Genomic DNA, 17,697 nt, shown 5'->3' with positions numbered 1-17,697 from the left:
CTGCCTGCCACTGAGGAGCTGCACGCCGTCAGTACAGGATGCGAGGAGGCCATGAGCCCCCTGCACCCGCTACACTGGAGGTGAGTGCCCTGGCACGGCGCAGCATCCCCCCAGCCCACAGCTCTCACCTTATAGGAATCGGTGGCCAGCAGGATATTGAACTCCGGTTCCCCACACTCCATGGCCACACCGGTGACTGACAACGCGCTCCGCGACTGCTCGGTGAACAATACTGAACCGCGCCGCTCGCCGTTCTTCTATACCTTTCCCAGTGCCAGGCCAGGGGGCGTGGCCGGAGCAGTGACGTTACTGGGCGGGGCCGCCTCCCAAACCTTTTCACTCTCGGGGCAGCTCAGTGTGTGATGAACTACGACGTCATATCGGCAGCCGGGCTCTGCGCTCATTGGACAACTCTGGGCACCGGATCCGCCCCCAGCACGTGTGCCAGCCCCGCCCCCAGAGCGCTGCCTGCTGCTGTCAGTTTCGGTTTTGTGGAAAGGGCGAGTTATTCCGGCATGAGGAAGAGAAACCATAGTTAGATGCGCCCTTACCCACGTCCTGGTGTCTGAGGCACTGCGACCGGTTTCCTGGAAAGGGCGCTGGTTATAGGAATGTCTCCCAACCTATGCACTGACTCATAGAATCATAGAATGGTAGAGTTGGAAGGGACCTCCTGGGTCATCAGGTCCAACCCCCTGCTCAAAGCAGGATTCACTAGATCATCTCAGACAGATGTCTGTCCAGCCTCTGTTTGAAGACGTCCATTGAAGGGGAACTCACCACCTCTCGTGGCAGCCTGTTCCACTCATTAATCACCCTAACTGTCAAAAAGTTTTTTCTAATATCTAATCTGTGTCTCCTCCCATTTAGTTTCATCCCATTGCTTCTAGTCTTTCCTTGTGCAAATGAGAATAAAGATGATCCTTCTACAATGTGACAGCCCTTGACATATTTGTAGACAGCTATTAAGTCTCCTCTCAGTCTTCTTTTTTGCAAGCTAAACATTCCCAAATCCTGCAACCGTTCCTCATAGGAAATGGTTTGCAGACCAGTCACCATTCTGGTCGCTCTTCTCTGAACTTGCTCCAGTTTGTCTATGTCTTTTTTAAAATGTGGTGCCCAAAACTGTACACAGTATTCCAGATGAGGTCTGACCAAAGAGGAGTAAAGACCGATAATGACTTCACGTGATCTAGACTGTATGCTTCTGTTAATACATCCCAGAATTGTATTTGCCTTTTTTGCTGCTGCATCACACTGTTGACTCATGTTCAGTCTATGATCTATTAGTATACCTAAGTCTTTTTCACATGTACTGTTGCTTAGCTCTATTCCTCCCATTCTGTATATGCTTTTTTCATTTTTATTGCCCAGATGTAGTACTTTGCATTTTTCCCTGTTAAAAAAACATTCTGTTGGTTGCTGCCCACTGCTCCAGTTTATTTAGGTCTTTTTGAATCCTCTCTCTCTCTTCTCGACTCAGGGTAACTCCTGTCAGAATGGACTCTTCACCCATCATTCTGCTGTGTATAAGATGCAGGGTGAGGGCTGCTGCACAAATATGTGGTGTCACCTGTGGGAAAGCCTAGTATATAAGTGCCTGTAAGTATATAGCCGTGAGCCCCCTCTATCCGCATCCGCGCTCTCTCCGTACGCGCCCGCCTGCCCCCCTCCATACATGTGAGCGCCTGTCTGCCCCCCCCATACGCGTCCCCGCCCCCTCCGTACGCGTGAGCGCCCATACACGCGCCCTCCGTACGTGTCCGCACGCCCTCCGTACTCTTCTGCCCCCCCATGGATCTTGATGGTTTGCGTGCCCAAGTGCATTCAGTGTGGCAGAACATTCGTCAGACAATCATTAACCTCACTGATAACATGCCAAGATGTGTCAGTGCATGTATTTCTAGTGCTCATATCCAATACTGAATAAATCGAGAAAATTCTGTTTCCATTTTCTCATCATTTGCATATTTTTAACATGTTTATCAATCCTGTGTTATGGGAGCGTTTTGCATTGCCACATTCAGAGATTCTTTTTTTTTTTTTTGTCATTCGCATCATGCTGGTTTGTTTTTTTCCTGGAAGGAATTATATATTTTAATTTTGGCATTTTGGGGTTCGTGTAAGCTTTTTATTTGCTTTTCTCATCTTTAGAGGGGGGATAAATTGGGGGGAAAATATCACAGTTCCACCATTGTTTCTTAAGTTTTGAGAAGAATCAAACGTGAAGCGACCAGGAACCCATTATCCTCCAGTGCTGGCGTATTCCAGAACTGCAACCTCCCTGGAGTGCCCAGAAGTACAAGGTATTCAGTGCTCAAGGACATGGCCGAGGTGAGGAGGCTGAGTCCGACCACCACTGAACAAGACACAAAAGGCCATTGTAAAACCTTCAGGTTGCACCTTTTGAGGTAGTCTATTGTGGATTTTGACATGTGTTTAGGATCATTATCCATTTGTAGAAGCCATCCTCTTTTCAACGTCAGCTTGTTTTTACAGATGGTGTTATGTTTGCATCACAAATATGTTGAAATTTCTTTAAATCCATTCTTCCCTCTACCTATGAAATGTTCCCCATGCCATTGGGGGGCAACACAACCCCAAAGCATGATTGATCCACCCCCATGCTTAATGGTTGGCGAGATGTTTTTTTCCTGAAATTCTGTGCCCTTTTTTCTCCACACATACCTTTTGATCATTGTGGCCAAAGAATTCTATTTTAACCTCATCAGTCCACAGGACTTTTTTCCAAAATGCAACAGGCTTGTTCAGATGTTCTTTTGCATACTTCTGACACTGAATTTTATGGTGAGAACACAGGACAGGTTTTCTTCTGAGGACTCTTCCATGAATGCCATATTTGTGCAGGTGTCTCTGAACAGTAGAACAATGTACCACAACTTCAGAGTCTGCTAAGTTGTTCTGAAGGTCTTTTGTAGTCAAGCGGAGTTTCTAATTTGCCTCTCTAGTAATCCTACCTGCATCTGTCACTGAAATTTTGCTTGGTCTTCCAGACTTTATTTTGACCTCCACTGTTCCTGTTAACTGCCATTTCTTAATTACATTTTGAGCTGAGGGAAGGGCAGCTTGAAAACTCTTTGCTATCTTATAGCCTTTTCCTGCTTTGTGGGCCTCCACCATTTTCATTTTCAGAGTGCTAGGCTGCTGCTTAGAAGAACCCATGGCTGCTGCTTTTTTTACCATGGGATTAGAGGAGGCTGGGTTTTTATCTATTCACACCAATAAAGCTCAAGTGTGAGCTGGATTTTTTCCTTTTTGCACATAAATAGTAACTAAGCGCATCATAGTGACGATTTCACACAAAGTTCCCACTGCTATATTCAACAAGACTTACCAGGTAATAGGTATGGCCTGATATGCACTAGAAGTGAAACATAAATGAGATGTAAAATATACATTTTATTAACAAATTATTAAAAACACATAAAACAGGAAAGGTACTAATAGAGGAAAAAATGAAACTTTTAAAATATACATGATTAGCATAATAAATAAATAGCAAACAACTTGTATTGATTATTAGGCCTTGTGCAGATTACTGGTGCCTATAAGGTGTACCAATATTAAATCAACTATAATGGCCACAAATTCAATATACAAAATTTGGCCAGACAAAGGGCGTAAGCCAGCACACTTTGTTAAATTAGAAGTACCCCTACAATTTTGATCTGACCACTTGGTCTTGTATAATATATTTCTCCCAAATTCACGTAAAGTATGAATGGTAATAATACATAGTAGTCAATATTAATTAAAAATGTGAATAAGGATATAAAGCAAATTAGTGCTGGTAAGATTACTATATATCAAAGTTATCCAAAATTCTAACAATTTAATGCCAAATAACGTACTACTCCTTAAGAGTCAGGCACAATCAAATAGAAAAGTGCTTCTGTACTTGTGGGTTATAAACCAAGCATAGGCTCACCATATTTACAATAGTAGGTCCAAGTAGTGAAATATGGAACTATGAGGTGTTGCTTCTTTAGGGGCAGGACAAGATCAGTTTTGAAGATGCTTCTGTGCATTAAGGTTGTAAATTAAGCATGTGCTCATCATGTGAAATGGTAGCATGTGGTATGAATACCTTTATTTGTAATGACTACTACAAGAAGATAAGAGACAACATATGATAAGCTGTCCCAGGTTGGCAGACATCTGGCAACAATGTAATTGCTATTTACTGGTATGAAGGACCCTGTATGAGAAGTGTAATGGCTCCATTGTGCTGCCCCGCTCACATTTCGCTCAGCTTCTTCACTGGTAGTGTGTCGGAAGGGAGATATGTGTCGCTGAGACTCTTCGCCTCAGTGATGTAAAAACATGGAAGTTTCTCCTGCACATTCGGTGCAGAGAGAGTTAATAGGACCACATTTACAAGAGAATGTTTTTAGTGGATAATGAAGTGCAGGGCAGGACACTATCCACCCTATCTCCAATCCAAGGAATGCTTTTGGCTTTAAAAAGCCAGTCCTGACACTCAGGTGTGGTCAGTACCTGGGGAAACCTGCTCCAGAGTGGAGCTAGCACGTGGTGTGCTAAACCTGTGTGTGGCTAATCGTGAGTGGCCAGACCTTGGCCAAGATACGGACTCTGCTACAAGTTTTGTATTTAGTTTTTGTCTCTTTAGCCGAATGGACTGTGTTTGTTTGTTTTTCTTTATGGAGTACCAGGTTGTTTATGCTTGCTGAATAAACTAACCCAAAAATTTAAAGAAATAGTATCCCGTGTTTACCTCCTTCTACCACCGAGCTTGTCGCTACACCACAATATTTTAAAAGCTCCCATTTTTTCTCTATTAGTACCTTTCCAGTTTTATGTGTTTTTAATAATTTGTTTTATATCTCATTTATGTGTCACCTCTAGTGCTTATCAGGCCATACCTATTACCTGGTAAGCCTTGCTGAATATATTCGTATATTTGGAAGTGCTAAAACATCTTTTGAAGGTAAGATAAATTTTCATATAGATTTAAAAGTTCCCACTGCTGTATGACACAAAGTTTGTATATGACGCAAAGTTCCCACTGCCCGGAAGAAACGCACGCAAACACAAGGAGAACATACAAACTCCTTGCAGATGTTGTCCTTAATGGGATTTGAAGCCAGGACCCCAGCACTGCAAAGGAATAGTGCTAACCTCTGAGCCACCGTGCTGCATGACAGCCAATAGTGGTTGCACATAGTAACAAGATAGTACAAGCAAGCATAGAGGCCAGAGTTGTAAATGGCTCTATGTAAAAGGTTCCAGGAAGCAGTTCAGCTTGTAGGAAACCAAATGAGTCAGGCAGTAAAGTGTACATTAACATTTATGTAAATTATAAACATTCTTAATTAGCGTACACTAAAGTTAATGGCTATGACCAGGCAACAGTCCCTGACATATAACGCATCATGTAGAAAGTAGAGTCTTACAGACACAAGTTCACCAAAATGTAATTCCATTTTTCACAAATAATACATTTAGTACACCCAAAAGACAACTTTACAAAAGGCCAAGTTCAAGATAAAAATGGATTTTTATTGAAATTTGAATTAAAAGAACACATAATACAAACATTAAACAGTGAGATCAAACACACAAAGAAGGCATAAGGTGGGCATACCCAGCTAAGGAGGCGGCGTATGGTGTATAAATAGGTATAACACCATGGCCATAATCCAAAGTCAATCACAGAGGACTAGGTATAAGTAATACTGTTACTACTATGCACATAAAGTCATATTCTATGTATTACACATAATATAGGTATTGAGAATATATGAAAAAAAAAAATCAGACACATGATATAGACTTAAAAAGTACATGTATACCGCATTTCCTCCTTTTTAGTTCCTGGGGTCCCACCACACCCAACGCGCATTTCGCTTGAAATGCTTCGTCCAAGGCTGGACTTTTTCGGTGTACAAATAATACATTTAGTTAAAAACAAGACACACAATGGTATGCTGTCCAAATTATGTTACAAATGACAATATAACTGCAAAAGCAGGCAAAATACCATATCCAAGCGTATCAGCAGACACAGTATACAAAACGGTGATGTTTCATCTATCACTGAACAAAATAGGACAGTAGTAAAGTGCTAATACTCTCTGCCATCATCACAGACAATATGTAGTAGACATAGTGTTTCATGAATCCATATAAAGAGTGAAAAAGTACCAGCAAAAGATCAATACAGTAAATGACTAAGAACAGGTTGAACTGTTCGAAACTTATCTGTGTTTTCTGGGACTTTTTACCACATCTGTAAAGATTACTTTAAAGGGAACCTGTCAAATGATACATGCTTCCTTAACTTCATAAACAATGAATCAGAAACTAGTTCTTGCTGTTAGTAAGTTGAAAGTGCAGCCAGGGACGTGATGACTAAGCCAAGAGGCAGGTCCCTGCTGACGTCTTCCTGCCCACTCTGCTAGACTAATAGGTCTGTCCTTATGTGTGTGTATGGAGTGACCTATCACTTTTGCTGAGCGCGCAAGGAGGAGCCATCGGGAAAATACCTCCGTGACTAGTTGCCTTGTTCCTGACTGTTCTCTAAACTCTGGTTTTCTCTTTTTAGAGTAAAACAAAGATGTTTACAATGCAGGTGCTAGTGTCTGATTCCTGCTTGTGGTTCAGTCAACATGAATCATTTGACAGGTTCCCATTAACCATATGAAATAAAGCTACAATGTTTTAATCTCACTTGCGGTGCTGGAGGCTACAATAATTTACTTGGTGGATACTTGCCCATAATGTGGGAACACCAGTTGGAACATCACCAACAGGATGCACGTTTCTTCAATGTCTTAGTCTGCTACTGGCGTAATCTGAGCAAGTCCTGCACTATATCCTTCCACACACCAATCTGAGTGATACCTCTGTAACACAAAAAGTGCATTATAGTTGCATAAAGACCTGAAACAAAGTTAGTGTCATATCACGTATCCTTGGAGCTGAACTCTGTCTAGCATTTTGCATGGCTTTTTATATACAAATTTATAGCATTAACTAGACATTTTCAACTTGTCAAATTTTGACTTTTGTCGCCATATCCATGAATTAGCAATCAGGTGCAGGTGTCTTGCAGCTGCACTCTTATCGAGCAAAACTGAGAAAGTGATCTCACCTTTTAAAGGATTTCATTGTAGCTCTGACAGCAAATATACATTCTGGTACTAGGACCAGTGACCAAACTTTATACCGTGTGCTAAGTACCAGCACAGAGGCGCAAATGTGTACTGAACTCATATTAAAATATCATGTTCCAAACTAGCCACCTCCAAATGTTGGTACAATGATGGTGCCTGAATTTAAAGCTGTTCCTGGCCAGAGTTGACCAGTGTTGTGACAACTTTAAATGTTTGACTTTTTTTTTTAGTTAAAAGGTTTTTCTGCATTAATATGCAGTATCTAATGTTGGTGAATGCTTTAAAAAGTGTCAGGCCTTATTTTGACCATAAACAACTTTAAAAATATTGGGGGACAATTAAATTTGCGTTCAAAATGTAGAACTATTTGCATTGCTACCATCATTTTTTAAAGTACTTAAATTTTTCAAATGAAATGGAAAAATGTCAAGTTCTGATCTGTCTTCAATGTTCTCAATAAAATATGTCTGTAAGAAATTTCCAAATCAGTGCATTCTTTTCAATACATTTTACACAGCATCTCTAGTTTTTGGGAATTGGGGTTGTAGAAATGCATTCATAAATAGAAGGTTAACCACACCTTTTTTTTGGTCATTTTTGACGTAGGCACTAAAGATAATGTATTAAAAGGCATAAAATAAACAGCAAATACATACAAATCTCAAAAAAAGGCCATCTGGCCACAAAAAATCCGCCAACAAGAATCGGACATATACAGCAAAAAATGGCAGAATTAAAATATAACTTTTAATGGGATAATTAAAATCTAAAATAGTATCTAGATACACACAGACAAACATAAATAGGGATGTTATTCACCCAGTGGGGTGGACTAGTTCAGAAAATACAACAGGAGATATATGTTCCTTAATTTACTACAATAATGTTTACTCCTTAATAGTAGAGAGAGACTATCATATGCAAACAGTGGAAATTCATAAGTAGAAAGAAAAGGAACAATCTCACCGGTCCTGCAGCACGAATTTCTCCACAGAATAGCACAGGGTTAATCCAGCGGTCATCCACCTCTGACCCTATAATGCCCTGTTCTCATATGCTGTCCCTAGGACCCCAAAGCTCCCGCCCTAACAAGGGCAGTCCACAGCTGACCCTAAAGATCTGATCAGCCCTACATAGACCCTACAGAAGTTTCCCAACGCGTTTCCTCACCATCAAGTGATTCATCAGGGGAGTAACAGAAAAATTATTATCAATGGTCTAGGGTATGGTAACCCTCCATGCAGGTATATAGAAAAGGCAGTGGCAAAATGGCCACAGGTTGATTGCCTTAAGTATGTTCAGGTACAATTAATCCAAATAATTCCCATGTGTGTACCTTGAGACACATCTGGTCTCATTGGATAACACCGTAAATAGCAGCGAACTTTAGCCAATTAAAGCTCGTATATGCAAATGCCTCCTGCAGGAGCTAAACCCACCCACACATACATGCCCCAGCGATCCACAAACGCCCCATAAAGGGCAGACAACGATCCCCTACCCCCCAAGGCAGGATCCCCCCGAGGAGACACATCTAAGACCCCCACAAAGAAAAATCCATTATAAGACCCCCTGAAAACGAGACAATCTAACACTTCCCATGCAGTATGTTCCATTCCCACGCCGTGGAACGCTGTTTGCGCTCCACCGATGTCACTTCCGGTCATGTGATCCACACCGCGGCGTCACTTCCAGTTTCTTGGAACGCAAGCCTGCCCCCACCGCCGTCATTTCCGGTTTCGTGGAACGCAAGCCTGCGCTCCACCGCCCCATAGCCATCTCACAGACCCAAAATCAGTGGTCTCAGCAAACATAGCACAATGGCCGACCACAAAGAGCATCCCCACTATGTCATAAAGCCTGCACAATGCCCCTAAAGAGGGAATGTGCAAATGACAAAAAAGGGGGGGGGGGGAATGCCTCATATACATAAGATCTATAAGACACACCCCCTATATATATATATATATATATATATATATACCTCATAAGCTTAAAGCCACACAACCTCCAGTGGGAGGATAAAAATGCAAAGAGTGAGGATATGTACAGGGGTTTATAAACGATCTTAGATAGCATAGGATAAGAGGGCATAATCAGTACATTAGAAACGAATAAGTGGTGAAAAGGGGGGGGGTGAAGATGGGGGGGAGGGGAAAAGGAAGAAGGGAACGGGAGGGGGGCAAAAAAGCTCAACTCACAGGGAGAATATATAAGTAGATTTGCATATAGGGATTCAGAGCCATATCCCTGTTCACTCTATCTCATACACATATGAAAAAGAAAAGGTGTATTTATACATTGATGTCCAAGCAGGTTCAAAAGAAGGTTATGTAATATCTAGTTCCAAAGAGTAAAAGAAAGTCCAAGGCTAAGGAAGCCAGCAGTATCGGGAGAAAAATACAAGAGTTTGCTCATCTATAAAGCAGTTGAATGTAAGTTGTTCATTCAGCCCCATAGGGGCCATAGTTTTAAGTCGGAAAATCCACCTTGTTTCCTTCTGTAGGATTACACGATCCCAGTTACCTCCCCTATGGGGTTTAGGGACCTTTTCTATCCCCATGAACAAAATGGCCTTCTTGTCCCCTCCATGAAACTCATTAACGTGTCTCGCAATGGGTGTTTCCCTATGATGTTCAATGTCCCCCAGATGCTCGCCTATCCTCCGTCTCAATTCACGTTTTGTTTTACCAACGTACTCAAGGCCGCATTTACAGGTACCTTTATAAACCACCCCTTGTGTACGGCAGTTAATAAAGTCCAGCACCCGAAATTCCCTGTCAATGTTATTGCCTCGGAATGTTTTACCACACTGTATCGATGAGCAGACCACACATTTTCCACATTTATAGCATCCCTTAGTCAAAGAGCCAAGCCAATTATCCTGTCTAGGTGCAGAGTAGTGACTATGTACCAAACGGTCCCGGAGAGAGCGGCCTTTTTTATATGTAACATGGGGGAACCCCCCAAGGTATGGAGATATATCTCCATCCATTTCCAAGATAGGCCAATACTTGTTAAGGATCTCCTTCGCCTCCCTAGCTCCGTTTCTAAAAGTTGTAATAAACCTAACCACTTCTCCATCATCACCCTTAGGTTTAGAAGTCAACAGGCTGGACCTTCTTCTGGACCTACTCTTGAGGTATGCTTGATGTACCACATCTCTAGGGTAACCCCTTTCATGGAATCTATTGTGGAGGTCGGCAGCCTGCTCCTCAAAAGCAAGATTGGTGGTACAATTTCTGCGAACTCGCAGATATTGGCCTGTAGGGATACCTCTCTTCAGGGGAACAGGATGATGACTTTCCCATCGAAGCAACGAGTTGGTCGCTGTAGGTTTTCGAAACGTACTCGTTTCCACAAGACCACCTCTACCCTTGCGAATCAAAACGTCAAGAAAAGGAAGACAAGTAGAGTCTGCTTCACACGTAAATCTCAGGCCAATCGGATTTTTATTAAGCCCCTCAACGAGGAGCTGAAATTCCTGAACGGAGCCCCTATATATGACAAATACGTCATCTAAATACCGTGCCCACATTTCAATCCTCTCTACGCCTGAACAGACTCCCTCCCCAAAGACCATTGTTTCCTCACACCAGCCCAGGAGCAGATTAGCGTAGGTAGGCGCACAAGGGCTACCCATCGCAGTGCCCCTGAGCTGGTGGAAGTACTTATGGTCAAAAGTAAAGAAATTTTTAGTCAAACAAAATTCAAGCGCTTTCAGCAGAAACCCATTATGGGCCCGACACTGCATACTCCTTGTGGATAGATAGTACTGTACTGCCTTCAGACCCATATCATGTGGTATGGAGGAATACAGTGCCTCTACATCCACACTTGCCAAAATGACCTCGGGTCCCAGTGTCACCCCATCCAACTTACGAAGCAAGTCTGCTGTATCTCTGGTGTAAGATGGTAATGCAAGAACAAAAGGGCGTAGCACCTGATCGAGGTATATGCCTAGGTTCTGACAAAGACCACCCACCCCCGATACTATCGGCCTACCTCTAAGGGGATTAATTCCTTTGTGTATTTTAGGTAGGCAATAGAATGTCGCCATCACCGGATGTTGAGGCAGCATAAAATCAAATTCATTTTTGTCAATCAGTTTATCTCTCAGGCCTTTTTTCAATAACTCTGTTAATTCACCCAGAAAGGCCGACATTGGGTTTTCAGAAAGGATCGCATACCCCTGCCTGTCCTTTAACAAATCCAAACACATCCTACAGTATTTTTCGACATCCATGACCACCACATTACCCCCTTTATCTGAAGGTTTGATAACAATGTGGTGGTCCTGTTCAAGATGTCTAATAGCCATTATTTCATCTCTACTACAGTTATACTTATAGAATGTGTTTGTTCTACCAAGTGCCAACAGTTCTCTAGTAACCATATTCACAAACGTGTCAATTGAAGACACGTCTCTCTGTACAGGTGGCATCCTAGTACTCTTCTTCTTAAGGGTAGAGAAAGGTCCCAGTCCCCTAGAATTAGGTTCGGGGATTTCTAGGTTACTGAGGAGGCGTACATCAGGCAAGATATCAAGAGGAATATCAAACTCCTCACATGATTTTTGATCCTGTCTTGCGAAGAATTTTCGCCACCTCAATTTCCTCGCAAAGAGATGCAGGTCCTTTATATATTCAAAGTTATCAAAATCAGAGGTGGGCACAAATGAGAGACCCTTATTAAGTACTGCTAATTCCACGGATCTCAATGTTCTCGATGAGAGATTTATAACTCTTGTATCCGATTCAGAGGTTAGGGTCTTCCCTGATTGATCCGATTCCTCAGGGGGTATGTTGAATCTAAAAAATGAGTATTTTGTACTACATATTGTTGTCTCCCCCTGCCCGGACCACGAGCACGTCCCCCAACCCTCTGTCGCCCCCTACCTGATTTACTCCTACTATCAGTATCTGAGAATTCAGTATCAGTAGAGGAGATATCTGTCTCTCGTTCAACCGATACAGGTTTATTATTCAGAAAAAGGTAGGCCTTATTTTCTTTAAAGTCCTGTGAATCTCTCAGAAATTGTTTGTGTTTCCTTTCTTTAATATGATACTGGAACCTTTCAATATCAGCTTGAAGTTTAGCCTCCCTTGTCCCAAAGTCAGTCTCCTGTGAGAATTTTTTGGTGAGTTCTATTTGCTCCCTCAATTTATCATCGAGAGTCAGTAAGGTTTGTTTCTCCTCCTCCAACAATAATGTCATAAGACGTAGGGAGCTAGCAGTCACCTCCCGTTCCCATCTAGAGATAAACCCTGTATTTCTGTGTCTATTGCCCGGATTAAGAGTGATTCTAAGTCCCCTTGGTACAATCCCTGCCTTGATATAGTTATCCAAACTCTGTACTTCCCACCAAGAGGATATTTTATCCTTATAGGCCCTAGTCAGCTCTCTGAATGCAGCCTTATACGTGGGTGTATATTTCTTTTGAGTAAACACTTGTTCTGAAAAGACCTCCTTAGCCTCCACTAGCCACTGTTCTGTGTCAAAATTCATGGAGAGAAAACCTGCCATACCAATATCAGATTCTATACAATAAACAGCAAATACATACAAATCTCAAAAAAAGGCCATCTGGCCACAAAAAATCCGCCAACAAGAATCGGACATATACAGCAAAAAATGGCAGAATTAAAATATAACTTTTAATGGGATAATTAAAATCTAAAATAGTATCTAGATACACACAGACAAACATAAATAGGGATGTTATTCACCCAGTGGGGTGGACTAGTTCAGAAAATACAACAGGAGATATATGTTCCTTAATTTACTACAATAATGTTTACTCCTTAATAGTAGAGAGAGACTATCATATGCAAACAGTGGAAATTCATAAGTAGAAAGAAAAGGAACAATCTCACCGGTCCTGCAGCACGAATTTCTCCACAGAATAGCACAGGGTTAATCCAGCGGTCATCCACCTCTGACCCTATAATGCCCTGTTCTCATATGCTGTCCCTAGGACCCCAAAGCTCCCGCCCTAACAAGGGCAGTCCACAGCTGACCCTAAAGATCTGATCAGCCCTACATAGACCCTACAGAAGTTTCCCAACGCGTTTCCTCACCATCAAGTGATTCATCAGGGGAGTAACAGAAAAATTATTATCAATGGTCTAGGGTATGGTAACCCTCCATGCAGGTATATAGAAAAGGCAGTGGCAAAATGGCCACAGGTTGATTGCCTTAAGTATGTTCAGGTACAATTAATCCAAATAATTCCCATGTGTGTACCTTGAGACACATCTGGTCTCATTGGATAACACCGTAAATAGCAGCGAACTTTAGCCAATTAAAGCTCGTATATGCAAATGCCTCCTGCAGGAGCTAAACCCACCCACACATACATGCCCCAGCGATCCACAAACGCCCCATAAAGGGCAGACAACGATCCCCTACCCCCCAAGGCAGGATCCCCCCGAGGAGACACATCTAAGACCCCCACAAAGAAAAATCCATTATAAGACCCCCTGAAAACGAGACAATCTAACACTTCCCATGCAGTATGTTCCATTCCCATGCCGTGGAACGCTGTTTGCGCTCCACCGATGTCACTTCCGGTCATGTGATCCACACCGCGGCGTCACTTCCAGTTTCTTGGAACGCAAGCCTGCGCCCCACCGCCGTCATTTCCGGTTTCGTGGAACGCAAGCCTGCGCTCCACCGCCCCATAGCCATCTCACAGACCCAAAATCAGTGGTCTCAGCAAACATAGCACAATGGCCGACCACAAAGAGCATCCCCACTATGTCATAAAGCCTGCACAATGCCCCTAAAGAGGGAATGTGCAAATGACAAAAAAAGGGGGGGGGGGAACGCCTCATATACATAAGATCTATAAGACACACCCCCTATATATATATATATATATATATATATATACCTCATAAGCTTAAAGCCACACAACCTCCAGTGGGAGGATAAAAATGCAAAGAGTGAGGATATGTACAGGGGTTTATAAACGATCTTAGATAGCATAGGATAAGAGGGCATAATCAGTACATTAGAAACGAATAAGTGGTGAAAAGGGGGGGGGTGAAGATGGAGAGGAGGGGGGGAGGGGAAAAGGAAGAAGGGAACGGCATAAACCTGATTAATGAACACATTGGCCTCCAGTTTTCTTATATCATTGGAAACTATACAAATGAACTAGAGATAAGCAAATTTATTCGAGTGGAATTGAAGTCTACTCAAATTGTACAAAAATATTTTGTAATTTGCTCTGGACAAATTCAGCAAAATGGCTGCCATCTTGCTAAACAGTATAGGGCCAGAAAAAGGTTAAAAAGAAACAAGCATTCTTGTCTCATCAGTCACCTTTACAGCCATCCCCGCTGCTTCCTGACCACTGTCCAGGCCTTTGTCACTTCCTTGGCTTGTTACATCTTTGGCCACCCCCACTACTCCCCCCCCATCCTGCTGTCTGGTCCTCAGAGCATGTGTTGCATTGCATCCCAGGACCGGTGTTCCCTGTAGGCTGGGGCTTCTGGCCGTGAGCAGTCACTGGAGTTCACTGAAGATGTTTAGTGGCCTACTAGCAGCCGAAAGTCTCGGCCTAGAGTGAACATTTGGCCGGAGATGTAACGTGATGGAGGTGTGGAGGATCAGACAGAAGTAAGGGAGCACAAATTTATCAATCGGCGGTTGTATTGTGCAACCGATCAGTCAGTGTAATCAGATCCTTATTCAAGAACTGATAATCCAGACAGCGACCAGGGCTGTGGAGTCGGAGTCCATTTTGGTGGAGTTGGAGTCAGTATAAAATGCAGTTTATGGGGAATATTTTTTTCATAAGAATTTAGGAAAGTTATGAAATGTCCTATAAATGTCTGTCCTATTCCTGATCTAAGGGTCTAGACTTTTAGCTGAGATGAATCTGTGCTACAGTAAATTTATCACTTAAACATGAGCCATGTATGAGGGAGTCGAAGTCATGGAAATTGAGGAGTGAATTGGAGTCTGAGGTTTATCTTACCGACTCCACAGCCCTGACAGCGACTTCGAGGATTCACCTCATCAGGTGAGATGTAAAAAGAAAAGGCAACTGTGTACAAACAATATAATTACTGCCCTGAATAATTTTAATTGATGTCAATACAGAAGGACGTATATGAAAAAATTCAGTTTCAGGTGAAACTACTAATATTTTTTAGACCATTTGCCTCTAATGAAAAGTATTCAGTTCACATAACACAGTGAATTACACATTTCATGTCTTGTATGTCCTGAGGAAAAAAAACCTGTAAAAATAATTGAAGTATGTGAATTTATTAAAAGTTGTTGGCATGTCAATGAATGCATACCAAAAGTGCAAAATTTGGCCTAGCTGTTGAGGCATCAATGATCCTTTGTTATAATAGAGATATAAACCCAAAAGTGGACTGATTCCCTGCTCAATGGGTGAAATGTAAGGGAGTTTAGCTCCAGTAAAGCCTAAGGCTATGTTCACATGCTGCGTTTTTGCTGCGTTTTTTTTCTGCAGCCAAAACCTCCCCTCTTGGCAGTAAATACTCCACGTTCAAAATGCCCCATTTCAGCATTTTTAAAGAAAATTTGAGTGTTTTTAGCTGCGAATTATATGAGTGATTTGTCTACAGTACATGCTTAATAAAGTTTGTTTTATTCACCAAAAACGCTGTTGCATTTTTTGCATTGTTTTTTCACATTTCCATTGCTTTCTATGAGTGAAAAAAACGCAAAAAAATTACTAACAAAAATTGACATTCTGCAGATTTAAAAAAATGCTGCAGTTCTCAAATTCCGTCAGGAAAGGAAAAAGCTGCATGTGAACATAGCCTAATTATTCAGGCTTCTGCACTTGGCTATATTTTGGCTCTAATATTTCCAAACTTTCCAGTTAGATTTACCATAGGATTTAATATTTCCTGGATTCTACATAGATCAAAAGAATTATGTCTGAGCCTATAGGGAACATGGTAACAAACATTCCCTTCTTTAATCAGCATGTCTGCTAATAATTATAACTTATATGAAAACATTTGAACAAACCTCAAACTGTTGAACTCCTTAAAAAAATATGTTCATAATGCAAAAGTAATCCCGCTGTTCCTTTTCACTTGAAGTGTACAGTTTGGAGATCTGTGCTTCTGCCAAAATTTGATTCACCAAATTTTCTTGATTTCGGACGGGAACTTCGGTTCATACTGAATTTATTAATTGCTGGTAAAAGTTATTTATTATACTCTTAAGTGTTTCCAGGTCCCAAAACATAATAAACAGAAGGGTTAAAAGATACTCATGTTGCCCCACATCTGTCTGTGAGCAGCTACTCCCCGCCGGGTCCTCGGTTGGTTTGATTCCTGCCTCAGGCTTTAGTCTTCTCTTTTGGACGCTTCTGCCGCTGACCAGGCCTCATGCAACTTCATGGCGTGTGTTGTCCTTTGATATAAAGTTACTTGAGGACTAGTCAGTGCCAGAGACACCAATGCTTGAAGACTGGGGAAAAGACCTGAGGCAGTGAAAAGAAGTGAACTAGCCAAGCAAAAGGTAACTATAATGTTTATATTTTTTAAACCCTTCAAAACCCGGGTTCAAAATCCATATTTTTTGTGAAACTCAAAACGGATTCAATTCACGTCCAATCAAAACGGATTCAATTCACATCTAATCCATTTGTTCAACTCTCATACTAGTATTTTGGCTTATTGTACGTATCATTTAGAAAACATATGCTCCTTGCTCCCCTTGATTAAAATTCCCCTCTCCTGTGCCTATTATTGTAACTGTATGTTATGTTACATTTTATGTTTTCAAACTTTGCATTACGTAAAAAATTCATGTGAAATAGAACAGAGCCACCTAGTGGACGTAATATTTATTGGCATATAACTTGCAGTTTTTTTTGTGTACCTGGTGTCTTCAGATATCTTTCTATCTTTTATATTTTTGTAAGGATGAGTAAAAATATGTTTAGGTTGCTGAATGGCTACAGCCCAAAGGTGAAAACACTGAAATCTCGGGTCATTCTGGGTGCAGTAATAACGATAATGTGTACTCTTAATTTTTTCACACCATAAAGCATTTTAGGAGGGGAAAATGTTTTTTTTATTTATTTATTTATTTTTCTCCTTATTTTTGACACATTTTATTAAACTTTTTATTTTTCCATTTTCATCCCACTATGGCACTGGACCATGCAATCTTTTGATCATTTCTACAATATACTGTAATACTTCTGTATTGAATTATACACTGCTCAAAAAAATAAAGGGAACACTTAAACAACAGAATATAACTCCAAGTAAATCAAACTGTGAAATCAAACTGTCCACTTAGGAAGCAACACTGATTGACAATCAATTTCACATGCTGTTGTGCAAATGGAATAGACAATAGATGGAAATTATTGCCAATTATCAAGACACCCTCAATAAAGGAGTGGTTCTGCAGGTGGGGATCACAGACCACATCTCAGTACCAATGCTTTCTGGCTGATGTTTTTGAATGTTGGTTGTACTTTCACACTCGTGGTAGCATGAGATGGACTCTACAACCCACAGAAGTTGCT

At 41.5% G+C, this 17,697-nt stretch overlaps 1 protein-coding gene across 1 annotated transcript in view; it reads right to left on the bottom strand.

The window, feature by feature from the left end:
* The window catches only part of NAMPT (nicotinamide phosphoribosyltransferase), a 44,871-nt gene extending 44,548 nt beyond the window's left edge, over window positions 1-323 (bottom strand). The window contains exon 1 of the mRNA XM_073652225.1: window positions 129-323. Within this exon, the coding sequence (XP_073508326.1) occupies window positions 129-182 (54 nt within the window). The 5' untranslated portion in view covers window positions 183-323. The remainder of the gene's footprint in view (window positions 1-128) is intronic.
* Window positions 324-17,697: the final 17,374 nt, after the last annotated feature.

This window comes from Phyllobates terribilis, unplaced genomic scaffold, assembly GCF_046119375.1.
Source record: "Phyllobates terribilis strain yellow unplaced genomic scaffold, ASM4611937v1 Scaffold_11__3_contigs__length_659146591, whole genome shotgun sequence".
In the NCBI taxonomy this organism is placed as follows: Eukaryota; Metazoa; Chordata; class Amphibia; order Anura; family Dendrobatidae; genus Phyllobates; species Phyllobates terribilis.
This window is presented reverse-complemented; position numbering and strand designations above follow the sequence as displayed.